The 27,287-nt window shown below is 39.9% G+C and overlaps 2 protein-coding genes across 4 annotated transcripts in view; both read right to left on the bottom strand.

Moving 5' to 3' along the window:
- Positions 1–6,185, bottom strand: part of NADK2 (NAD kinase 2, mitochondrial) — a 31,689-nt gene extending 25,504 nt beyond the window's left edge. Inside the window, exon 1 of the mRNA XM_050329275.1 lies at positions 5,808–6,185. Coding sequence (XP_050185232.1) covers positions 5,808–6,185 — 378 coding nt within the window. The remainder of the gene's footprint in view (positions 1–5,807) is intronic.
- Positions 6,186–11,010: 4,825 nt separating this feature from the next.
- The window catches only part of RANBP3L (RAN binding protein 3 like), a 34,309-nt gene continuing 18,032 nt past the window's right edge, over positions 11,011–27,287 (bottom strand). For all 3 annotated transcript variants that reach the window (XM_050329200.1, XM_050329201.1, XM_050329199.1), the window contains 7 exons: positions 25,996–26,080; positions 24,150–24,249; positions 23,170–23,300; positions 22,125–22,245; positions 21,375–21,517; positions 19,777–19,969; positions 11,011–13,460 (listed from right to left, as the gene is read on the bottom strand). In XM_050329200.1, coding sequence (XP_050185157.1) covers positions 13,378–13,460; positions 19,777–19,969; positions 21,375–21,517; positions 22,125–22,245; positions 23,170–23,300; positions 24,150–24,249; positions 25,996–26,080 — 856 coding nt within the window. In that variant the 3' untranslated portion in view covers positions 11,011–13,377. The remainder of the gene's footprint in view (positions 13,461–19,776; positions 19,970–21,374; positions 21,518–22,124; positions 22,246–23,169; positions 23,301–24,149; positions 24,250–25,995; positions 26,081–27,287) is intronic.

The raw sequence follows: 27,287 nt of genomic DNA, 5'->3' as shown, positions 1-27,287 counted from the left end.
TAAGTGTACTTGAACAAATGCTATGGAAAAAAAATAATTACTATATCCTATTTAATTGTTTCCATCATTTTCCAGACTCCTCTTATGACAGAACAACAACATGGAAGGAACTTTTTAATAAAGCAAATGCAAACTGAAGTTACTTAACACTGATGCAAGTATATCAAATTGCAAAGGTAAAGATAAACAAATGTACACTATGGTTGTGTAACTTGTGTTACATCTACACCCATCTCAGTTTCCAGTGGACTAGCTCAAAAATTTTATTTCTGAAAAGAAAAAGTGTCTTTAGCTTTATACAGTCCAGGTGTGCTGTACCCTGTGTCTTGAATTCTGTATGCTTCAAATTCACTAAACTGAGTTGATATTTCTCCCCCTCTTTTCAAGGTAAGGTAAAGCATAGTACAGTCCTAGCAGTTTTTAAACTACTCCTTGAAGGAACAGCTACTGAAATAATTCACATTACAAAATAAGCAGAGATGGGTAGTCCGAACTCAACAAAACAATGAAAAGCTTCACACTATGACCTCATTCGGTAGGTTTCTATTTAAAGATACTACTTCAAATGTACTCCTGTATATCTGGATCTACAAGAGGACACAGACATAAATGTCCTAATACTTACTGCTTTTTAAAGGAGCAACTTTTTTTTAATTATCTGCTAAATTATCTCATTTCATTTTAAAATTAGAATTCAGTTGAACTTTGAAGTTTGCACATTACTTTTTCCTTCTGCTACCTTCCTTGCATCTGTAAAAATTCCAGTGTTTTGAAAATATTTAAGTACTAAATAATTGCAGTGGATCACAGGCATCTGTATTGAAGTGCAGTCCTCTAAATCAGAAATCTAAGAATGAAATACCTGGCTGGTTTCCAAAAGCCTATCTTCAGGTGGCGGTGTGAGATTTACTAACCTGTAACACTAGTACCCAGGAAAGGTAATTAAAAAGTGATACTAAAAAGGGTATCTTTCACCATTTAACATAAAAGATAGTAAAGAATTTTTCTGTAATTAAAATAAAAAAAACCAATCACCTATCAAGTTATAAGTAAAACAGTACAGTTCCCACAAGAGAGAATTTTCTTAAGAGACACAAAAATATGCAGGCTAGTAACAACTAGTGCTATGCACATCTAAATTAGGAATTCAGGGGAATGGGAGGGTAGTGTTCTTGTGCGCACACACACACACACTCCCTCCACACTTCTGTGGGGTTGTTCTGGTGCAAAACACAGAAGCTTCAACTGAAGCTCTCCTACCTGCTGGGAAACACTCCTTCCTTCCTTCCTGACCAGCCCAGCTCCATGTGTTATTGGTGGTGCCCTACGCACCACCTGTGTGCCTCTTTCAGGGGAGGCAATATCCTGCTAACATGTTACCTCTTCTCCAACAAAATACCAGTTTACAACAAAGCCCTATGAACTTCACATCACTGAGATGAGCACCCCTACCAATCTGTCGCAGTGGTCCAAATGAGCCAAAACTTGCTCAAAAAAACTTTAACCCTGTGCTCTCCCTGCCCGCTCCAAATGATGACAACATCAAGGAGCCACAACAGAGTATCAGCTGTTGTCCACACTGAACCATTTCCTTCCAATTAAGACCAAAACAAACCTAGCTTTTCATATGACAAGACTTTTTTCAAAGGTAATTAGAATTGTGTATGAACTGTGTTTGGACAGCTAAACTGTTCATCTTTCCTAAATACCTTCCAGCCATGAGAAGTCAGCAGCTACATCACATCTGCACTATCAAACAAAACAAAGAACAGAACTCAGGAAATTAGTTTTCTCTATCACTGGGGTATTAAATTCTCTTAGTTTACATAAGGACAACAGCAGTGCTTGTTCTGCATGGATTTACTGAGAATGAAATAAACAGCCAGAACATACAGTAACCTTCAGTATTAGTTGACTGGATCATTTACTTTTGTAACCAATCATATTTAGATACTAATCCAAATAAACAGGTCAGAAGAAATGCAAACTGCAGTCACTTCTGGTAAGCAAACTGTCTGTATGGACTTGGGAAAAATATTAGTATTTTCATCTAACTTAAAGATGGTAACTGCAACTTTTAGAAATCCAGTAGGCCCTTCAAATTTCATGAAAGAAAAATATTCCTTGCATGATATGATGCACAGAATTTACTGATGCAGCACTTTTTTTAAAAGTGCTGGATCATTTGGAGGCATTTTCCTTTTGTGGTATTAGAAGAGAAATCTCATCTTTATAGGTCTTTAATCTCCCTTCAGAAGTAAGGACTCTGAAAACCTCCGCAGTAAAACAGCATCCAAAGCACTCAATTATGCTTTTCAGAATTCTTCAGAATTAGACAGTTAATTATGATAGTCAGGTGTGTTTGTGTACACCTATAAACAGATTTAAAAGACTTGTTTGTAAGTGTGTAATAATATCTGCCACAAGACAGGTAAAAACAACTGCCTGGAGCAAGCATGCAGAAATGCAATGGAAGAATTAATCTTTCACAGATCTGCCAAACACTCCAAAGAGTGTTTGCCCTTTTTCTCCATCTCTCCTGCATCTGTTTTGCTCTTTTGCTGTCTGGACTGCTTCTTTACCTCTCCTATCTCTGTTTGCACAGAGAAAGAATTCAGGAATTGTGACCTTGCAGCTTTGACTTTGCAACATTTTACAGTGTTTGTATAATACAAATCACCTGGGGTCCAAAGGAAAGGTCACAGAAGGATTTAAGCCACAGGTGCTCAGGGCCTCTATGCGTTATCAGAAGTGTCAGCCAGTCTGCCTTGATACCGATGTTCTGCTCCTTGGAGTATTCTGTGATTTTTACTGGATATATCATACATATGGTACATACTATGATCTGTACTATATTTTAGTATGTATTGGTGTATGCCAATGATTCATCTTCAGCCTCCTTAAATATGGAACAAATCCCATCTCATTAGGACGTGTGCCCAAAGGCACCACCATTTCTGCATTAAGTGATTGCAGCTTCAGTCTTAATACATAAACACACTGACTGCAACTGCTAAATTCAGGACTCCTCTCCTGTCTCAGTGATCAGGTAGAACTGTTTAAGCCCACAATTATAATTATTTGTGTTATACTAAAATCTGAAGCTTCCAAGTAGAGACATCAGTTATCTTCTAGAAACTCGCAAACATTTCTTCTGCCCACAACTGGTAGGCAAATGAGCTGAGGTACAGTTGGTCAAATCTAACCCTGGAACAGGGCCTTGAAGTTGAATTTCTGTACTTCAGATGGTCAGCATCTAGACAACTGAAGGTCTGTGACAGATGACGACAGCACTGTGCTTCCTTCTTAGACTCCCTCACACCATGATGCTGCCACACCACAAGTCAGGTCCGGGGTCACCCAAGCTTGAGCCCCTGCAACATAACACAATCCCCACCACCATGTCTGGGTTAGCCAACAGCTCCAAGCACCAGGTAAACCAAACCCCTCCTAAGCTCCTTTGCTTTCACTCTCTGTCTCTACCCCAGCGTGAGGCTTTCATATGAGCCTCAACTCCCACCCTTCCCTCTGTGTGGTCCTTCAGCACCGCTGAGCCACAAATCCAAAGGCAGTAGGTCTGGGCTCTTTTCCGAGATCAGTTGCCTTCAGAGCAGCTTCTGAAGTCTCCCCAGGAGAAACAAGGAGAGTAGAGTGCAGCTAACTTCAGGAAGCAAAATGCATCATGTTCCTATGCTGCCCACAAAGGACATGACGCTGCAGGGAAGGACACTTCGCAGTGATCACTCTGTTATGAAGTGGTCTCTGTCCACAATAGAGAGACTAAGTGTCTCTGGAACTTCAGATAACATTATCAATAACGCTGCCATTAACTCAGTTGGAGGAAAAACAATCTGAGACCAGAGTCACAGCAAAATGGAAATACAGAAATTTTTACAGGTCAGCTAAAAAATTTAAGAAACTGTCAGTAAAGATAACTCTTTCGCTCTCTTATTTTCTATTTCAAAAATAGAATTCTAAAAGAGCTTTTCAGTGTGTTCTTGCACAAATCTTCATATTCCTGCCGATACAGCAAGAGCTTAACTCAGTATTGCTACACACACAGTTAGGCAAGTTAGGCTTTGTCTACCTGGCGACACTGAGTTTTATTGCTGCAATTGCTCGCAGGGAGGTATTTTCAGGGGAAAGGTTTTTAAAAAAAGCAGCAGTCTTAGAACAAAAATTCTAGAATTCTCCCAAATGTGCAGAATTGTCTTATACAGGTATGTTTCTCCAACAGGACAAATCCTAAGGTGTTTCTGCAACTACTACAATCGGCACTGAGTTCACAGTTACTTATTTTACAATGAACACAGGTTACCAATTATGCAAAACATGCATTCCTGTGAGAACAGAAACTGCAGCTTCCACTACACTGAATCAAGGGATGTACAATACTAATGACGCTGCTCACTGACTCGTTCACTGTCCTGCCTGTACACAGCAGTAATGGAAAAGTAACAAAACACCCTTTTGTTTTTCTTGGTTTTAGCTGAACGCTGAGGAAAACCTCTATAACTAAACATGAAATGCTTCCTCAACAGAAGCTTAACTTAAAAGGAAAGCAGTCTTACAGATGAGCTGTGAGAGACATTGTTTTTCCATAACCACCATATGAGAGGAAGTACAAGGACCTCTCAGCAATAGGACCCCACAAGGGAATCAACACAGAATGGTGTTTCCACATTAAACCTGTTGATATATGAAATATGACTACAGAGCCATACAAAACATGTAAAAATGTTTGGACAGGAATTCCATAGGGGATGGATTAACAACTGAAGCACGCAGAAAGATGTTAGAACTGTCTTGCTTTAGATAGTGTACTTTTCACCCCAATTCTTTATAAAGCAAGGCTATGCAACCATATAATTTGTCCCTGCAACATAAGTTAAGCATATGTACAAGTTTAATCCAAACATTACAAATTACCAGAGGTCTAAAATATTTCCAGTTCTAAGAGACCAAAGAGAAGACAAATTAATGGTCTTATGCGGAATAAAGACGGTAATATGTGCTCATAATTTGGCCTGCTGGCAGCACAGCACTCCAGCAGGTACCATTCTTTGGTGCACCAGGGGTAGATGAACAATGGAAGGAGACAGACATAAGGTAAATGGAGAACTAGATGAAGTCACTGACCTTGGGGGAAATGAAGACATAAACTGCTGTGTGCACATATCAATTCTTAGAGACACCTGCTTTCCTTAGTACAACTTCATTAATGGACCTTTATACAAAACGCTTCTTAGAGACTAAAGAAAAAGGTTTTTCTAAAACCTTTAGCAAGGGGGACATATGTGGAGGTGAGATTTGACTGTCTGGGAGGAGTTCTTAGGAAAATATATAAGGATGAAAAAAAGATGTGGAGTAAGGAAAGGATAAAATGTGAAAATGTGAATCGGTCCTCTCTAAGTCTCAGAGGAGATTTTTTTGCAATACTGTGCTTTCCTCAGCATGCACTTCTCTAATCTTTACATTCCACGCTGCAAGGAAAAGCCTACCGCTTGCTGAGGGCTGCTGGAATCCCTCCGAGTGTAAAACCCAAACACGCTTACTACACAAATCCCTCGGCAGGCTGCGAGCGATGAATGAAGGGCGGTCCAGTGGCGCGGCTCGCACCGCTCTGTCCATCGGGGGCCGGGGAGGTATCAGGGGGAGAGGCAGAGCGAGGGGACAGCGAACGCCCCGGGGAAACCCCGGGGACACCCGAACACAGAGGCCCGGTGACCCTCCCGCCCCCCGACCCCGCCGCGTCCCCGGCGGCAGCGCCGGCCGAGCCCGTGACCGCGGCCCCCTCCCGCCCTCACCAGCTGCTTGAGGTCCTCCTCGGAGAGCCCGGCGTAGCGGTACCGCTGCTGCTCGAACTCGTACCGCGTCGTCTTCACCACCACGGCCACCCGCGACGGCCGGAACCCGCCGCCCGCCGCCCCCGGCCCGCCGCGCCCCTGCCGCCGCGGCTCGCACGGTGCGGATCCCGTCGCCCCCCGCCCCGCCGCCGCCGCGGAGGAGCTCAGCCCGCCGAGGGCCAGCAGGCGCCGGTGGGCGCCGGCGAGCAGCGGCAGCCCCGGCGGGACGGGGGGAGCCGCTGCCGCCGCCGCCCCGTAGCAGAGCAGGGCGGAGCGGCGAGCGGCAGCCCTGCCGGCGAGGCGGAGGTGGGCGCAGGGGAAGCCCCGCGCGGCAAACATCGCCCGGGCTGGCTGCGCCGCTCCCCGGGACGGGCGAGCGGGGCGGGCGCGGCGCTGCCGGCGGCGGCTGCGGCCGCTCGGCGGCGGCGCCCGCGCACATGGCCCGGCCGCGCCTGCCGCCCCGCCCCGCGCGCGCGCCCGCCGAGCCTGCCAATCGCGGCCGGCGCTGCCGGGCACCCGCCCCGCGCGGGGGCGGGGCCGGGAAGGGGCGCGCCCCAGCGCGTGCGCCCTCCGCGGCCAACCGGGGGGCAGCGCGCGGCGGGCCAGGGCCCCGCCCCGCGGCCCCGGGAAGGGCGGGCCGCGCATGCGCTCCGGGAGGGGAAGGGGCTGCCCCCTCCTCCCGCCTCCGCCGTGGCCCCGCCCCGCCTGCTGGCGGCGCGCGGGACGGGCCGGCAGGCACGTAGGCGGCGCGCGCGGCGCCGTGAGGGGACGGCGGCAGTTCCTGCAGTGCCTGCAGTGCCCCCAGGGGGGCACAGCGACAGCCCTGCCCCCCTCCCCGGTGGTATTGTTGAAGAGATGTCAAAGAGGAAAAAAATTACGCGGTCCTAGACCACGTGAGCGGAAACCTCACGTACTCGTGTTGCTTCTCAGGGTTCTCGGTTTTTATGGTGGTATTACGGCACGGCAGAAAGGCGAATACGAACAGGTAGTAGGATATTTGCGAAATTTAAGATAGGCTGGGGCAATATACAGGAATTCTGAGATAAACAGGGCGCCTCACCCTCGCCCAATCTCCCACACGCGGGATGGCGACAGTGCCCCCCTTTTTTGTGAAACAAGTACTGTGGTGTCCCCTGTTTGAGCAGGTGGATTCAGGGGTAGGTGCTAAACAGGCTGTGGAAGTCCCAAGATGGCACTGCCTGCCTGGGAGGCTGGCCTGCTTCCCTGTGAAACTTGCCTGAGGAAAAGGTCTCTGAAAGTTGGAAAAACACAACAGGTGTTCTGTTTTAGAAGGACTAAATAGCACGTGATCACTAAATGACTTCTGTTGATGTTCTGTCGAGAAACACATTGTTTGAAACCTCTGACTTATCCATGACTGTTCTGATGTTTGATCACAGTGTGTGAGAAAGGGCAGGAAGATGCAGCTCCCATGGGGAAGGATCAGGGAGCAGTGCTTGCTGTGAGTGCCACGTAAAAAAAATAAAAAAAAATTGATCCTGAGTTACTTTTTAATATTGTAAGCACGTTCTCCAGAAATGCTGTGAGAGGTTTTCATCATTATTAATAACTGCCTGCTCAGGCATCAACTGCCACCATCAACAGACAGCACTGCTGCACCAAAGGCCTCACTTAGGCCTGTATTTCTCATTACTCACTTTGCTTGTTGCTCTTCCCCTGGGGAAGTCATAGCCTCTGGCTGCGGGTAGGGATTGAAGCAGGAGCTCTTGCCTGTCACTGCAGCACTCCTCTATACACTATCACTATCTACACAGAGATGGAGTAGCCGGAGCCAGTCAGCCTTTCCCCGCTCTTCGTATAACAATATATTTGTATAACAATACAAAGGCTCTCTCCAGTCTTTACTGATGGGTAGGAGGATTTTCTACCTACAGATTAGCCTAGCCTTGAAGGAAACTATCACAAACCAGATTGCCAGGAGAGTAATTAAACATAAGTAATTCCATTGCTAACAAAAAAAAAGCCTCGTTCTGTGTAACAATTAACTTTTGGATTGTACAAAGCCATAAGTAATACAAGATCCTGAAGGCTCAAAGGATAGAGGAGGTTTTGAAAAGTTATGACTTGGTTCTGTAGGTATCTATTTTATAACTTACTTGACCATTCAGCTGCTTCTCTAGGATTCTGTACTTCATGTATTATCTATTTATATTTAATTGTTTTGTTCTTTGAAAAACAAATCAGCTTAAACTACTAAGGCGAGCTTGAATATGTAACAGTATTCAATTCTGAGATCATGCTATTATCGTGTTACGGTCATTTGAATTAATGCTCACAGCAAGCTTATAAGCATAAAATATATGCATTTAAAAATCTGAATTCAAATCAGTAGATGATATCCTAAAGTTCTGGAAACAATGCTGAGGCACAGAGCATGAAGTGATTCATCCATGGTTCCCAGAAGGAAGTGTCTGACAGACTAGCTGTCAGATCTTCTGGTACCCCACTGTCTACATGGAAAAGGGTTTAAACTTTTGTAACATATAAAATAAAGTTTGTGGAACATTACTTACACTTTGCATCTTACTTTGTAAATGGACCTACTTACAAAATATTCAATAGACACTAACCCCTCCTTACTACAATTCTTGATTTGAATTTCTGTCTGATATATAGGAAGAAGATACAAGTATCTGTCAAATGACACTTTACTTATTTTGAGATATATTCAGTTTGTGACATGTGACATGTCTTCAGGCCCCATTTTCAATTACTTCAGAATGATATACCATGGTGATTAAGGTACAGATTAGTTTATACAAAATTAAATTAATAAATACAAGCGTTTGAGCCTGGTATCCTTATAGGATACAAGTATGGAGTAGGATTGAATTCCTGCTGTAATAACTTTTTAAATCCCTGGCCAACCACAGATAACTTTGATTTGGGCACAGGGGGCTTAAAAATTCTTCATAGAAACAGATGCCTGCAGTTAGAAAAAAATGTTGCGGAATTGCCTATTTTAGACAGCAAGGGCTTACAATACATGAGGTAAATTTCAAGACACAAATCCATAGAAAACCAGACATCCTTAGCTCTACATTTTTTATGTTATATAGAGGATTTAAAAAAAAACCACTATGTAATACACTTAAAATAATCTGTGTTACAATGTAACTGGGAAAATTTATATATAAACACTAAATGATTCTTTAATTATTTCACCAGTTGCAAAACTGAGAATGCATGACTGTACTATTAGTTTAACGTAAGATGGTCTCCAAAAGTAGCCTTTTTCTGCCCAAAAGGATGTACATATTGCTTCTAGTATAGTTGCATCTAGGACAACGGTTCATTTTGTTGAACATATTCACATATTCACTCCTTACTGAATAATGCCTTCTTGTGACAGTTTAATTCATAACCACTGTAGAAGTAACTGATCCAATTATTTACATTCTCTAGACTTTCTTTATGTGACCCTAAGTGCTACTGGTAACCTGAAAATGACAGTGGTACCTTTGTGTTCAAAATGGTAATGCTGTCAGCTGCATTCACAGAGGAGGAGGTAAACACACCATCACCATAACATTTCATGAAACCGAGTCCTCGGATTTGGAGCCCAACTGACAACAGCTGTTAATTCTGATAATCCAGAGGAAAACTCCAAACTAATGGTTAGAGAACATGTCACTTGTGACACATCAGAATCTTATAAGGCATGTAGATGAACACATTTCTGAGCCCAGATTCTATCTATGTGCACTTGGATTTTGCTTGCAATGTGTATACCCTCATCAGTGATTATATAGTTAAGTCATACAATTTGGTTCATAAATTCCAAATTACAAAATGGAAAAGAAGCTTCAGAAAAAGCAAAAAAGCAAAGTAAATGCAGCTATTGTTATTAATGCAAATTTTTTTTTTTTTTACACAAAACCAATGACAGGAGCAAGTTTTCTTGTCCACACTTTCTTTAGAACATGTTTTAATTAGCATAGATTTACTTTTCTGCTTTTCTTCCCACTCTTTGCTTATGCAAAGCAAAGTACACCATTGCTGACTTGGACTAATAAAATTGACTTCAACATTTCAGAAGCAATTTGAATGTGCTTAAAGTGCTGCAAACAAAATTGTTTTGTAAGAATACCTGTAGTGTTTTTAAAAGACAGCTCAGGAATCTCCACTTTTTAGACAGACAACTGCTGTAGAATGAGCCGTGTATGCTCTTTCTATATTTTCCTGCCAGCATTCCCCAGTGGTAAGCCCTCTAAAACCCAGCTAGGAAAAAGAGGACGCTCTTTCCCTCCCTGTTCGTGCTGTACCAGCTGTCACTAGCACTGAAAGCAATTTCAAATGTGCTAAACGTGTTCCCTGTACTCATTCATTCAGTAGAGACATTAGCAAACTCTTGACTTCATACAGTTTGCTAAAACTAGTTCAGAGGTCACTAAAGAGCATGGCGTATAAACCTGAGGGACAAGATTTATCAAGAGATACAAAAGCCTCCGGAATGTAAAGTAAGACATTCAGGCTTTTCCATCCAAGCAGAATTTGCTAGAAATTCATCATCTTAGTAGCAAAAAACTGCATATGTATCATTATTATTAGGAATTATTAGTTTTTCCTTCCTTTGAAAATTACAATTGCATAAATACCTAACATCTTCCAGCTCAGCATCCCTTATGTATATAAATTTATCACGGGGGTCTGTTAGAAATAAATAACATTTATCTGGGAAAAAAAATTAATGATACCTAGTTTCATATAGATTTGGGTCAAATCCCTACACCTGTCTTCAGGCCACAGTAATCCTGGGTCTCATCCATCCATGGTTTATTTCTGCTCCCTCCCAGAATATGCTGCAGCTTGTTCAGAAGCAGGAATGTGCCACTCAGCCCCACCAGCATCACAGGAAATACCCTGAAACTTTTTCCTCAAAGAGTGCCCTTCTCTGATTTCTGTGACTCAGCAACTCCCAATTTTCATTAGGGAGTTAAATTGTCATAGACCTTTCTAGCTCCTGTCCAATTGTTCTGAAACTGAACTATGTGCTCATTGTAGGTCTGACACACGGATGGAGTACACAACTGCTTACGTCTTGTTTCTTTAGGAAAGCAGGCAACAGATTCTGCAGCATGGAAGGAACTGTCTGTAGGAAGCTCTAATTGGGCTGTAAATAAGACTGCTAGTTACATGGAAATTAAAGCAGTAAGAAAATTGTTTATTTTTCAGACATAGAAATTGCTCCAGTTGTCACAAAGTGACAAACTTTACATTTTTAGAATCAAGTTAATATATTACATAATAGCACACCTTCAGTTTTAGTGCAGTGAGACTAAAGAGAATAAATTATTAGGATGTCTAGAGCAAATATTTGTTCTCTATTACCACAGTATCCAATCTTTTAAAAATAGTTAAACATCTCTTCCTCCTCAGCTTTTAGGAGATGTAGCTTTGTGTTTGAGTGTGTGTGCACATGAGCATGTGTGTTTGTGTGCATGCTTATTTATATTATGGAATGATCTTGGGAAGAGGCAGATCTAAAGAGAGTTTATTTATAAGTCTTGTCCCTTACCCTGTGGGACCACATTACAAAGTTTAAGTCCCATGTCCGCGAAAGTTCTGTTAAGCCTGCCCTGGGCCACTCCTTCATTTGCCAAAGATTTTACAGCTGTAGTAGAATTTAGAGGGATACCATGACATTCATGTGCTTAAATCCTGTTTCACAGGCGGCTTTGATTATCAGGACAGACTTTGAAATCAAACTCTGCCTTCAGTGCACAGCCAGCTGAACTCCAGGGCAAAGTTATCACTGTGACCTGTTGCTAAATACACAGGACTGCAGTGTTTTACAACTACATGAGTTTTTATAACATGGAGCTTTGTTCCTAAGGATGAATTGCAGCAATGAAATATGAAGGTCAGTGATGTAAATATTGTCATGGTCAGGAGTGAGACTGATAAAAAAGGACACAATGTACAGCTAGTTATGGAAAAAACATTTTTGTTATTGGCAGATTGAGCTTCACTATTAGACACAAGTGCTCTGTTGTGAAGGATTCCCCTTTTCTTGAAGGCAAAAATCAAGTTCCATTTAAGTTTACTGTCATCCAGATGCTAAATCAATGTCAGACAAGTGGTAATTTTGGCAGGCCATTTAGGATTCAGTGTAATCCAGATGCTAGTTCAACTTCATCTGGATGCCAATCTTGACAGGGCACTGAGAATTCAGCAAGTTAGTATTGTTCCAGCTTCATACATTCATATGTTCTGATGAGAAAACTAAATTGTAATTTGACTCTTCAAGTGTGATGCAGCTTTTTAGATGTAGAAATCCTTATAATTACCTTAATTAAAAGGACTTGAGATATTTAATTGTTTCAGCTCTGAGGACAACAAACAATACAAAAGGCATCAGGGAGCTGCAGCAGAGACATTATAGACATATTTTCTTTATCTTTTAACAGAATGAAAACACAGAGTGTAATTGGTGTGTTTTACTGTGCATGGGCTTATGAATAATCCTGTAAAGCTTAATTTACAGGTGACATTAGAGAAAACTGTTTTTATCTAACTCCTCATGTAAATGGTTAGGTAGAAGGCAGCAGTTTGTGGAATCACTTTTACAGAGAAACTGCATCTTGGGCACTGTTGGGATTATTGAACACATTAGGATGTGTAACATACTCATCTATATCAATGAATGATGCTGTTTAAGGATAGCTGCAGCTAAAGCAGAAGTAATCTCACACATTTAAGGGATTTTTTTTTTTTTGCTGATACTCGTACTGCGCATGAATTTATTTGTGTATATCAAATGGACAATTAATAGTGCAAGTGCTTGTTTTGTGCAACTAGAAAGGTGTTCATGAGTGCAAGCACGTACACTGTTATATTTTGAAGTTCACATGCCCTCTAGAACTGGCTTGCAGTTCTTCATGGTGAATTCTTCTGGTGCTTACAGCTCTAAAGGCAGATCGTGGTTCTTTGCCCTTAGGCAAAATTCTACAGACAATATACAATTCCAGACACTTTCAAAACATGCATTATAAAAACCCCAAACTTAGATGAAGGCAGGTTTCTATAGGCCTTGGTCATGCTAAACTACCAATCCCAGTTTTGCTTGTATGTGCTTACGAATGGGATACTGAATGTTACCACACAACCTTAAATAAATGTTTTCAGGGAACCAATTTAAAGCTTTCCAAATGTATCTTTTAAATAGCAGATGAAAAGTAACAAACAACAGTTCACATATATTATTAGTTCGTGCTTATGTGGTATTATCCATCAATATGATGAATAAACATTTATTCCCTATAAAATTCTTTAATAATGCATCTAAATATATTTAATTCTAAAATTGGAAGTATTTGTAACCGTTCTTGACTATTGGAAGCCATTCATATCCCAGTGCAAAGCAGGCTGTCTGTAATCCCCAATAGTGCATCTCAAGTTCTTTCTTAATATAACTTAAACTGTCCCTAAAATTAATCCTTACTTAAAAGTCATAAAGTAGAACACATCTGATTTCCTCCTTCCAGGGGCTGATGAGTCAGCTTAGACATTATGGTAAGATGAGTTCCCAACTGAGATCTGGGAGATGTCTTGAGCAGACAACGGGCTGCCTGCGGTTCCATCTAGAATGATCTGAAAAAGAATTAAAAAAAAAAATCTTGCTTATTTGGGCATATTCATGTTTTGAAACAATCCAGTGTTTCATAATACCAAAGCAGTAGGTTAAAGTTTGGATATGATCAGTTCCTGGTTTGGGTAAATAGCTAACTAGATAACACAAGATTATTCACAAATATTTGAGCATGTGAATAGTGAATGAAGCCTGTGACCCTCCATGTCAATAAAGACAAGCGCATAAGGACTAAGGAATCTGATGTCTAGGTAGGGCAATGTGCCTGGCATGCAAATATCTCGCTCTGTACAGGGAACACTGTCTTAAGACTTCATTACAGGTGCTCAGAAAACTGTGACAAACACAATATATCTTAACTCATTGGTTATGACAAAGGGGTTTTGGTGCATAGTCTCTGTGACTTTGCACCAAAATTTTTTTGCATCTGCAGAAAGTAGAATAGAGCTGACTAATGCAGACACTTAACATCACTATCCCAGTATCTTTTTAAACGCTGCTACGGCAATCTGGCCACACCTAAATATTTACTAAGAGTTTTAAACTTCTAACAGGTGAAATGAAAGCCTGCATTTGTCAGAACATTAAATCTGATTTCCTTCCTTCTCTCTCCTGATATGGCAGTATTTAAAGCCAGTCACAGAGTTGTCTTTTCTTCTCTGCTTTAGGTGTTACTGATACTGGCTGAAAAGAAAACAGAAACTCCAACAAAGAAGTTAATTCTTAACTTTTCCTCAGTTTTAATCACTATCAGGAGTTTGTGTGTTAGATTTATGATCTGGAAACCTTAACAGTTGATAATAATTTAAATTAAATTGACAGGAAATGTCAAAGATAGCAGTTTTTCAGGAGTACTGAGGTGTTGCACACTTGCCCCTTAAGAACTCTACAAGTATTTTACTCAAAAATAAAAAGGAAGTTCATGTAACATTTTAAACCCAGCAGAGTCGTAATGAAGCTGAGATGGGAAGTGCATATGTAATGGACTAGAAAATGTCTCTAAAAAACCGTTTTGCATTTCTACAAGTGCATTTGCATTTCTGTGGTATGATACTGTCTAGCTCTCAGACCAACACACTGCTGGTGTTGAGTGACTACTGGCTCTCAACACCAGTAGTCTCCAAAATCCATGCAATTATTTGTAGGTGCACGTGGGACTTGCTCCATGTCTTTGCACACTGTGATTTTCTCTCAAGGTCTACGGCTACGTATGGAGAGACATCTTAAGACTTACCTAGTCCTAGATTCCACAATCTTTGAGTTCACTCTAATAGTTTCTAAGAGAGGATCCCTCCCTCAGGATGAAGTTAGGATCATAGAATCATAGAATTAACTGGGTTGGAAGAGACCTCTGAGATCATCAAGTCCAACCCTTGATCCAACCCCACTGTGATTACCAGATCATGGCACTCAGTGCCACATCCAGCCTCATCTTAAAAACCTCCAGGGACGGTGAATCCACCACCTCTCTGGGCAGGCCATTCCAATGCCTGATCACTCTCTCTGTAAAGAACTTCTTCCTAATATCCAACCTAAACCTCCCCTGGCAGAGCTCAATCAGATCACTCAATCAGAATTAAGTTAGGAGGAGATTTAAGATTGGTAAGGTGCAGTATAAAAAATAATGCATAAAACTTTTCTTTGCCTGGTGACGCTGTCATCCTTGTACCTCACGTGTACTTTCCCTGTTTCTTTGTTCCCACTCTGGGATCCGGTCAAATTCCTACATAATCAGAAAATAAAAAGAACGGAAAACATAGGAACCACTCCTACCTATAGCCCCATGCTATTCTACTGCTGTGAGTGACATTTCATGTGAAAGAAATGCCTTATGTCTCTCATGGAGTTAGACATTAAGGGCCTTCTGCTAATTTTGATGAACACCATGGATCTGTTTCTAAATGTAAACAAAGTGCATTCCTTGGTAGCAAAGACAGAATCTCCTCATGTTTATGAAGAGAGCACGGAAAAAATGTTTTAAGAGTGTCAGAAGCAATGAGTAACAGTTTCAGAGACATTTTAGTCACTTATGGATCTAAGTAGTGACTTCTGATCCCTACCACAAATGGCAAGCTTAGGCGTTGTGGCCCTAACAGATCCATGTTATGGCATTATGATTTTCTGAGCCTGACATAGGTTCCTTGTTTGTTTGTGCTGCCAGTGGAAAGAGATGAGCACCCTGTGAGGATTGCACAGTGTCTGCACTGCAGAACTGTCTATCCAATAACTGTATATGGAATTTACACATTAACTGTGCAACTTAGTGATCCTACAGACTGAATTTGTAACTGCCTGAAGTCATGGTGTTTAAAAAACAGGAGTCAGAAGATTTTGTACAGCTCACTGACAGGGGCCTGCCAGCATACAGAGAAGCCCCAAATTGATGGTTCAGATACAGTAACAAAGCTGGCAGAAGTAGTGACGGGTCTGACATTATGCTCCTCGTTGCAGAACACACCCAGGGCACAGAGCTAGTGGGTTCTCTTTATCCACAGGGGTCAGGTACCACTCCTTGCCTATGAGGAGAACATGCTCCGTTACTAGGTTATTCCATATGTCTGGCTAAGGGATTTCTCTGTTCTGTTTGTTGAAGTGGATCTACCATATACCAAAGAGTATCCAAAACCAGGAAAAACTAAAGGGGCTATTTCCTTTCTGGCATTTCCCTCAGAAAGGAAGGGACCACTCTAGATCCAATCATTCACACATTGTCATGTCAGCATTTTTCATAGGTTTATTCATTAAATTAAATAGTGAAAAAAATTTTCAAAAGTGGAATAAAGAATTCCGCTGATCTCTCCTCAGCTAGATATTACAAAGACAACTAGAAGCAAACATAGTTACACTAACTAGCAAAGAAATTAATTAACAACGAAAGAAGTAGAAAAATGAGAGATTTACTTGACTTTGGTCAGCTTAGAGGTTTACTGTCTAGTCTAAATTCATTTCCACAGCTCACTTTGTAGTCAGAGGGAAAAGATAAATACTTTACAGAGAGTTATTGATCTCATCCACTCTCAAAATCTATTTAAAGATTAATTGTTCTGTTTCTTTCCACTTAAGATTTACAGAGCAATTTGTTGGCAAAAATATTCAAACTTCAGCTGGTGAAATATGATCTGATAAAAAATCAGGCACAGCAACTTATTCTTTATGGACTTTATGAAATTAGTATCTCTACTTGAAAGTAAAGTAATTCAACTAAGAATTTAAAAAATACTGGAATAAATATCTATGCTGAATTTGTTAAATCCTAGAAATACCTCTACTATCTTACCCATTGCCCGAACATTAACACCCTGTAGATGTTAAAGAATTCTGTGTAAAAAAATCTTACAGCAAAGTCTTGCAAACATACAGGATCACTTCAACGTCTGCATCACTTTACTGATTATGTACATCATATTTGCTTTCTTCTTCAGTCTCAAGAACTAATTATTATAAAGATAATATAATTATCTAATTTTTCCTGTCTTTTATAGTGTCATGAAATACATAGCATAATCTAGGGTACTCTATGAGTTCACTTTAACGAAAAGGAAATAGCTGTATTAAGAAAACTATCATTGGGGATTTTGAGAAAAAGATAGAATGGAATGAAAGAAAATGGAGGCATTCTTTCTAAATTCTTGTATTTGTAAGAAATATGTAAAGAAACAGTCACTGAGGACTTACGCTTCTTACAACTTATGTACTGTTAAGGAGAAGTGATCTCTGAAACTGAGTTACATCAATAAAAATAAGATGACTTATTCATAACACCCTTCAATGAAAATCAAAGTATGAAAATTAAAGACTTAAACAAGTGCTCTTAAATATACAGGATCTGATCTCTTTCATCTAAATGGACATTTCTATGGTGATATTTAAAACTGACCTCATTCTGTTCAAAACCCATGAGACTCATTTTAATTCCTATGTTTCTTTGGGAAATGAGAGTTCCAGGGACAGGCATATGTAAGATGTGAATGTCTGAAGGTAAAGTGTCTTGGATACCAGTAACTGAAATGTATGCAAAATTAAAACCTTGTGCCTCTGAAGATAATAGAAGATATTAAGATAAGCAGGAAATGCTAGAAGCCATTAAAGAAACACTTAAAAGGGATTGTTAGAACCGCTGTCAGTAACAGGACATAAATGAAGGACAGATGCTTTAACTAAAAGGTCAAGAATAAACGGTACCCCACACATTTCAGAACTTGTTTGCTGGCTGTGATCTGAATATTTGTATCAGAAGTCTCTGCAAATCAAAATAAATATTTAACTTGTAAATCTGTGCTCCTACACTACTTTGACATTCCCTTCCCCCCCGCCCCCCTTTTTTTTTCCTGAAAGAACAAAGAGTTCTTATCATCAATGATCCTGGAAAGGAATCAAGCTCATTCCAGAGTTTCGAAGTTACTGGAAACTCTTTGTAAAAAGTCAGTACAGACTATTTAGAAATTACAGAGGGAATGTTTGATTATCTGGGAGCAATCTAAGGAGTTCTCTGAGCCAACAATTTTCCCATTTCCTAAACAGAGAAAAGGTATTTTTGAGAGAATTGTGTGTGTAAGAGCATCATGGTTTTTTTAGAGCACTGAATGCTACTGAAATGTAGTTTAACAACAATCAATAATGGGAACAAGCACTGTAAACTGCGATCTATTTGACTAAATAGATCGCAGAAAGGGACCTGGGATCTTGGTCAACAGCAAGTTGAACATGAGTCAGCAGTGCCAGGCAGTCAACATGGCAGCCAGAAGGGCCAACCATGTCCTGGGGGGCATCAGGCAAAGCATCGCCAGCTGGTCAAGGGAGGGGATTGTCCTGCTCTGCTCTGCACTGGGGCAGCCTCACCTGGAATATTGTGAGCAGTTTGGGGCACCACAATATAAAAACATATAAAAATATTAGAGATCAGGAGGAGGCCAACTAAGATGAGGAAAGGTCTTGAGGGGAAGCCATATGAGAAGCAGCTGAGGCCACTTCACCTGTTCAGCCTGCAGAAGAGGAGACTGAGGGGACACCTCATTGCAATTACAATTTCCTTGTGAGGGGAAGAGGTGGGGGGAAAGCAGTGATCTCCTCTCTCTGGTGACCAGTGACAGGACCTGAGGGAATGGTGTGAAGCTTAGCCAGGGGAGGTTTAGGTTGGATATCAGGAAAAGAGTTTTCACGCAGAGGGTGGTTGGGCACTGGAACAGACTGCCCAGGGAAGTGGGGCTGACAGAGCTCAAGAAGCATTTTGACAGTGCTCGCAGGCACATAGTGAGGCTCTTTGGTTCTTCTATGCAGGGACAGCAGTTGGACTCAATAATATTTAGGGGTCCCTTCATATTTAGGATATCCCATGGTTCTATAATAAAGGGAAAAAATCAATTTCCTTAAGGAAAACAGTACTTATAGCCGTTACTGCCCATTACTTGTTTCTTGTTGAATAGTTGTTGAAAGGAAGGTTTTAAATATAAGGACAAAATGTTACCTAGGTGCAGAGGGAATCTAATTTTGTGACCTACAGCTCAAACATGCCTGATGTAGCCCATCTGTTAGAAAACACAATGTAATTGGCAGCTCCTGTATCCACTGTAGCAGTTTGACACAAGCAAGTGAATTTGCCCCAGAAATGTGACTTGTCTTTTGCTAAAATAGAAATAAGTCTAACAGCTGTTTCTGCCTTGCTTTCTGCAAATGGGACCCCAGCTCTGTTGTGAGCTGTACTGATAGAAGGATTAAGTCATTAATATCTTGTATCCTGTCTTTTATTTCTTGTTTTAGTGCCATTTTCCCCTTTCAAGAACCTACATTTTTGTCATGTTGAAGAAAGCCAGCAAAACTAGTGTGTAAATCCTGCAAATTTCCTAGTGAGGTGGTAGTTTCAGCTGATCAAGAATCAGTGTTTCAAATGAAGTTAATCACTGCATAATAAATACCTTATTAAACACATTGTGGTTCACGCTATTAGTAAAATGTAAACACTGATATGAATGGACTCATTCTTCTCTTACTCAAAAAAAAAATGGTATTCAATATCTCTAGTAATCTCTACTAAAATATACTGAAGAAGCATTTAGGTAAAGTTGGATAATATTAAATTTCTTAAACCTCAGCCTTTTGTCAAAAGAGTATTCCACTGCTATAAATATGTGGATGCTTGAGGTGGCACTTTAATAGTAGGAAGTCAAAATACCAAAAAATATTATTCCATTCTGCCTGAAAAAGGGTTATCTGTAACAGATGAAAGTTACAGTCAGTATGAAAAACAAAAGGCCTGATTTTCATTGTTTTAAGGAAATACCCTGAAAGGATTACAGCATTTCCAGGAAAACTTCTGCTTACCAGATCCACTGCTGCTCACTGGAGTTATTTTTTCATCATCTTCATCATCACTATCACAATTTAATGGCTGAAAATCTATTTCTGACTCTGCATCTGCTTGATTAGCATCTGGCTCTTGCTCAGCAAAGCTCCTCAATGCCACAAGGCGATGATGTATTGCTGCATACAGGTCTTCAGTGTCTTTTGAGCCTGCCTGCAGAATATAAAATGCATACAGTCCAAACTAACTGAGAAAAATCTCTTATCTTTCACGGAAGAGCTGACTAGGAAGTTTAAAAAAATAATGAAAGAGTTGTATTTTGTCCTTTTTAATCAAACCACCCATTTCAGATTCACACTTAATAATTAATATCCAAATATAAATTTAAATACAGATAATGTCAAGTTTCTGTAAGTAGCCTGAGTTTTATAGTATGTAGCTGTTGATTATTTTCTCTACAGTTACAAGAAAAATAACTTTAAAAATTATTTTCCCTGAAAAATGGCTGTTTGCATGGAGGACTTGATATTCCAGATGATTCCTGGGTATGATTCTAGAAGTAAGAAAGCATTGAACTGTTAATATATACATAAATATATAGATATATATTCATATATACATGGATACTATAGGGGTGGATACCAACCACTTCAGTGCATGGAGAAGCAGCTTCCTGCAACCCTTGCCACACCCATACAGCTGCCATACATTTTCATTGTGTCTATTTTTACTGCCCAGAAGTTCCGGGACAGAATTTGCAGAACATCTATGCAGACTAGAAAAACTGTGCAGCACCCATGGAAATCAGGACATTTATAATTTCTTACATGCAGATGAGCAGTCCAGCACAGCCATATTTAAGTCAGTCCTTGTCTGGAAGTGACAGACTTACAGTGCTTGCATATACAGCGCATGCTGCTTTGCTTGTGTATGACATGTGATGCTTCCTGGAAATGGTGATTTAGTTTTTCTTGCCTGGGAGGCTGAGTCCTTCCTAGAAAGGTCTCCTAGGGAAACTGTAAACATCCTTAAAATCATGTGGATACTCTCAACGTATGTCTAGGACATACGGGCTATTTATTCTTAAATAAGTCCACCACATTTCCATCCCCAACTTAGCCCTTGCTGGAGAAAACCAGGTTTCCCAGGACTATTGTCTTACATAAGGTGACATTGCAAACTGTATGTTCTTCTCAGCTGAGAAATGGAGGTCCTACACTGGATGGATTATTGCAAGCCCTGTGCTAAAAACCATGGCAGAAAACTGCTGCCTTTTACCAGAGCAACTTAGAAACATGTAACTACCTGTGTAGAAATTCTTATAGTATTGCTTTCATAAAAAAAAAGTAATTGATGCATGCTACTGGAACGATATCCATTGCATCAGTGCTGTGTGAGCCAGAGTCTGGACATGTCTGTCCTAAGGCCATAGCCCATCATCACACCTAGTTTTTCGAAATACTAAGGGATAGCACTTCTAACACATTCCATAATAAAAGCCACATAATAGCTAAGCTAAGCAGAGCATGAAGGCCATTTGTTACAACCAACCTTCAGCAAGTCTTCAGAGTCCTGGATGAACAGGGGGATTTGTGTGGAGTTTTTATTTCCCGCTTACCTGAGTTAGAAACACTTGAACAGAGTGGTCCTCTTGGTCTGTTGCAGTGAAGCACAGGCTCTTTCTGTTTGCTCTTTTTATAACCATTTGTTCCCAGAGTCGGGTGTTGAGAATCAGTCTCAAGCTGCCTTGATTTCGCATAACTGAAATAAAAAGGTTTATATGATAAGATAGTGGAACCATCTTAATTTTTACTGCATTTTTCTCTAACACCTATATACAAGTACTATTTTCATCAATTATTCTTTTAAATTTGGTCTAAAACCCTGGTGAGATTTATTTTTTTGGTTTTTTTGTTGTTGTTTTTTTTTTTTTTTTTTTTTAAATACCCAGATATATCAGTTTCTTTCAATACACTGCCACACAAAGGAAATAAATAATCTGCTGAAACTGTGCAATGGCAGCACAGTAAAAACAACATTCCAGAAGCATCTTGAAAAGTGTTCCTGGAAAAGCAGAATCAACAAAGAGCCAACTGTCAGACTGATGACTGAGCTGAAGACATACTGCAGTAGCAGTGCATACAACCTAACAACCTATGCAAGCATGGCTGTATAAACCAAGTGAAAAATGCCCAGTGCCTCAGTTTGTAACACACCAAACATTATCAGGTAAAAAGATTCTCAGCAACTTGACTTAAATAAAACTAGCTTCTCAGTTTTAAATGTTCTGAAATAAACTTATTCTGGCCAGCATTAGTACAAGTTACTTGGTGTTTTGTGTATGGGGTACTTGTTATTTAATTCTTACTTAGCCTTGACTGCAACATTCCATGTTTATTGCTTGAAGTGTCATTAAGCCTCAGGGATCCCCTGCCTCTTTCAGTCCAGGTTAAAGAAAGCTTATTAAATACAAAGAGTTTGCAGTTGATCTGAAAGAGAAATACTTGATGAAAATTGCCAGCCAATACCATTTTTACTGTTCCAAAACTTTATGGTTCCAAAACTTTTGATGTGGCTTTTAATACATCCATATGCATGTATACAAAGATAGACGTATAGATATATCACCATTGCTACTTAAAATGAAATGACTCCTAAATCTGTGCTAAATGCTTTGCTCACCATGGAAAGCATTCAGCATGAATTCCAGTTTACTTTTTCAATTATTTCATCTCCATTAGTTCTTCATCTGTAATATCCACAGCTGAATTTGGTGCAAGTGTTCTACAGTCTGATTCCCTCAATCAATACAAACATTTTGCAACTTGGGATACCAGTACCACTAGTAGAAGAGTGGTCTCCAAAGAGAGTAAAACTTTCATATTCTGGCAAGACAGAAGAATTATTCAAAGATAAAATAATACTAGGGGTTTTTAAATCATATACACCATTGCTATTTTCTGAGAAAATAGCATTTTGAGGAATAGCAAGATATGTCATGCCAGGTTGGAAAGATCATTGATAATTTAGATGAACTATAAAACAAATTACTTTAAAAACACGTTGCTTTTTTCCCAAAAAACTTTTGTCATAAAACTCATCTTTACTCAAATCACTTCCAATTTTGAAGCTTTAGTTACTGTTGGTATACTGTGTAGATGCTTGTAAAATACCACTACAGAATGAAATTCTGAATAAGTCACTTACTGAAAGAGACTACAAAATGAAAAACTGTAATATGAAAATGAAAATACCAACCTACAGGAAAATGGGTAAGCTGAGGCATGCCTTAAAAAAGTGAAAATGTAAAATATAAGCTGAAGTTATTTTCAGATTGCTGCAATCTGTAATAGATCCAGATGTTCTTTTGAACAAAAAAACTGGTCACCATCAAGGCTTTATGTAATACACACCTGCAATACATTGTGTTCTGCTTCTTCTCCAGTTATAACTTCAACTTTATCTAACAGGATTTTCTCCACTGGCTTGGAAATAAAAGCAGCTGCTGATTCAATTAGTGTACCATTTCTCAACAAAGTTCTTTCTGTAGGGGAAAAAAAAAACACACAAAAACAAAGGAAATCCTTTCTGTACAGGGAATATTTTTAGGATAACAAAACTAGCACACAGGATGCCCTGTGACCTCCATAATACCTGCGTTATCTGACATTATTTAGTGTCATTTATAAGTTTTTGGCCAAAGCAATAAACAGAAGAGAAAAAGAAAAAGGCTGGAATACAAAATGCCTCATGAAACAGGCTCATTCTCAATTGAACAGGGCTGTCTGCAATTGCAGAGGTTTGTCCCTAGGGAAACAAGCAGAAACAAGGCATAAATAATGAGATGGTTTTCCAAATTATTGGAAGTATTATATCTGTTATATTGCTTTGAAGATTAATAAGAAAAGACAGGTCCTAATATTCATAATAATAATACATATACAATGAATATTTGACAGGAACACAGAAGGACAAGATTTGACAGGAACAACATTGCTGAAAAATTTGGTATGTTTGCATAATCTATACACATTTTCCATAGGATTTTTTGTTTTAACTTGTAAGAATACATGAAACCAGAGATTAGTAAAGAGGGGTACAAAAATTTGCAAGAGTGCTTGGCACCTCCTTGGGATTCCCTCACAGCCTAGGTTTTCTTGGCTGAGTAACTTAGATCATGCATTCTGAAGTTAGGCCAATTCACATGATGTAAAATATAGCCGCTTTCTGAACACAGACTTTGGCACATACTACAAATGTGTGTGAGTAGCTGGAGTGGTTGAGTAGCTGGAGAATAGATGAAAATTATTGACCATTACTCATTTGACATCCTCTGAAATACAGTGAAACATAAGAATAAAGCTAACAGTACTTGTTTTCTGAGTATGCTTACTTGTTTGTGGACTAACATGAGAAGATCCTCTGTACATGGATGTTATTTCTCTTTTGTATAAGTCAGCTTTATTACACAGCTTGGGATACTTCCCGGGACTCTAGAAAAACACAGCAGAAATAAAAATTCCTATTTTATATCAAATAGAACACTGAATCATTTAATGCATGCTAAACTGCAATTTTAATATCATCAGAGTTAACACTGATGGAGATGATACAATTTCAGTCTTGAGAGGAAGTAATTTTATTATTGCAAAATCATAGAATCATAGAATCATAGAATTAACTGGGTTGGAAGAGACCTCCGAAATCATCAAGTCCAACCCTTGATCCAACCCCACTGTGATTACCTGATCATGGCACTCAGTGCCACATCCAGCCTCATCTTAAAAACCTCAGGGACAGTGAATCCACCACCTCTCTGGGCAGCCCATTTCCATTAGATAGAACTTCTTTCTAATATCCAACCTAAACCTCCCCTGACAGAGCTTAAGCCTGTACCCTCTTGTCCTACTGCTGATTGCCTGGGAGAAGAGACCAACCCCCCACCTGGCTACAACCTCCTCTCAGATAGGTGTAGAGAGTGATGAGGTCATCCCTGAGCCTCCTCTTCTCCAGACTAAACAACCCCAGCTTCCTCAGCCTCTTCTCACAGGACATCAGTACATCATTCTTCCACCAAGAAGAATGGCCCTTCTCTATGGATCCTGGACTAGGATTTAAATTCACTGAAGAACTAGAATGTTAAAGTACCGCCTGATTTTCAGTTCAAGCACTTAAGTCCCAAAAGAGTAGTTTAAAACTCCCAGACAAACTTAACCTTTCCATCACCTTCAGTTTTTGCAGATTAAGGTACTTAGGCATGTCTAAATAAATATTTGTGGCTCCTGATAATGTTTAATGGCTCAATTCCTACCATTCCTATCCTTTCAGAAGTCATAACCCAGACCTATGGTTGCCAAGCTTTTTCACTGGCAGATATGCATACTGTTTTCATTCTACTTCTATTGAAAACTGAATTTCAGTTCCAGTTTCAATAGTGCAGTCCTCAGCTCGGGAACCACCTTTTAGTCCTAATGCCCTTCAGGACTTGATCCATTAAGCTGTCTCACAAGTGTGCCCGATATGGTTTCACAATGATGTGTCTAGGATGGGTGTCCAATTTTTCCCTCATACTTATTTAGCACAGAATCATAGAATGGCCTGGGTTGAAAGGGACCTTAAAGATCATTTCATTCCAACCCCTGCCATTTACATTTGCTAGAACAGGTTGCCCCAAGCCCCATCCAACCTGGTCCTGAGCACTTCCAGGGATGGGGTAGCCACAGCTTCCCTGGGCAACCTGTGCCAGGACCTCACCATCTTCAGAGTAAAGAATTTTTTCCTAATATCTAATATAAAACATCCCCCCCTTGTCCTGTCACTACATGCCCTTGTAAATAGTCTCTCTCCATCTTTCTTGCAGCCTCCCTTCAGTTATCCTATCTCTTCACAGTTATGATGGAAACTGATTATAGAGTGGTAGGGACCACATTCCTTTATCTCATGTTATGTGTGTTTTACATGGAATATCTAAAACTCTAAATATAAAAAAAAAATCCTTTTCAGGTCACAAAATGAACAAAACAGAAGTGCATATTGGTATGAGTTAGTGATTAAAATGCTTATTGAGGATGGGCAAGATAGCACTTTCTTAGATATTTTCTCCTCAAGAGTCATTGAAACCATATTTGCTCCCATCTTTACAAGAACAGGAGCAGCTAAAAAGAATCAATATGTGAAAAATTTATACTCTTAATTACATTAACCTTGATAAAAAGTCTGCTGGCATTTAGAGATCTTACCAAAACTCTTTCGACCATGTTTTCCCCAAACACAAAATCAGAATTGCTGCTGGTTTTTACACTTCTTTCTTCAAGTAACTGACTTCTGTGGGAACAAAATAGCGTAAGAATGTTATTTAGGATAACTTAATGCTTTTTAAAGATTTCCCACACCTAACATTAAAGACAAACAAAAAGTGACCATGTAAGTAATGAGACTCTTTAAGAGAACCTGAGAATATTCTCTATGTAACGTTTCAAAAAAGGAACAGATAGTATCATGCTGCATTTCAGGAAGATTATTGAGGATATTCCTTAAAAGCAAAGAACAAGAAGCAAACAACATACCTTTTCTTCCTCAGGGAAGTGTCTTACCCCAGAAATTTTTAATGAGTTTTTAATGAGTTACTTTTGTTTCCCCCTTTCCCTTTGCGGGAAGGGAAACAAATACTTGTAATCTTTTGATACTGGACAACTATAGTTTTAGGATTAAATTCAAGAATATTCTAATATAAATGAAGTTGTGATTTGACCTGCTAATTACAAAGCCACTTTAACATTAACAGAGTCTATTTTTTGTGAAAATCACTAGAAAAGTGATCACTTGCAAACTTCCTTATGTGGAAGCTGTCTCTGATGCTGGTTTGCTTTTGCTTTTTTTTTTTTTTTTTCTTGTCACATTCTGTTCCAGAAGGATGAATTGGCAGGAAGACAATCTGATATTGTGTCACAGACTGCATACTTCAGCACCACTTACTTCTCTTTCACATTATTCATCATTCTTGGGAGGGTTTAATAGCGCATGTGTCATCCAGAGGACATTCCTGTTAATAAGCTGGGTTTGTGACAGAACTTTGATGATTGCCTCTAAAACGTCGTTTCTGTGTTCACGGCTACAATGTGCTTGGAATCTCTTCAAGTATTAAGGGCTTACCAAACACTAGCAGTCTCCATTTTACATATAATGAAAAAAACATTCCTTAGATTTCTCATGCTTGGTGTGTTGCTAAGACTAAGAGTAAAAATGAAAGAGAAATCAGAAAATACAGCTCTTTTCAGCCTTGAAGTGTTGTATACGTGTTTTGGGCCATGAACAGGGAGTCTGAAGCATGCTTAAATTAGTGAGTTTCTTATTCTTACACGCACCCTCTTCTAAAATTCAGAGAATTTTGGTCCATTTCCATCCCAAAGATTCATCTGCTACTTCTGTGCTGCTCCAGTGGCAACTTCTTAAGGACAGCACACCAAAGGAGCCAAAAACCAGGAACTAGAGGCTTGTTTCAAAGAAATAATGTGGGAAATGGATTTCAATT

Source organism: Myiozetetes cayanensis, unplaced genomic scaffold (assembly GCF_022539395.1).
Source record: "Myiozetetes cayanensis isolate MyiCay16 unplaced genomic scaffold, myiCay2020 scf4, whole genome shotgun sequence".
Taxonomy (NCBI): domain Eukaryota; kingdom Metazoa; phylum Chordata; class Aves; order Passeriformes; family Tyrannidae; genus Myiozetetes; species Myiozetetes cayanensis.
Note: the sequence above shows the minus strand (reverse complement) of the source record. Positions and strands in the feature narration are given on the sequence as shown.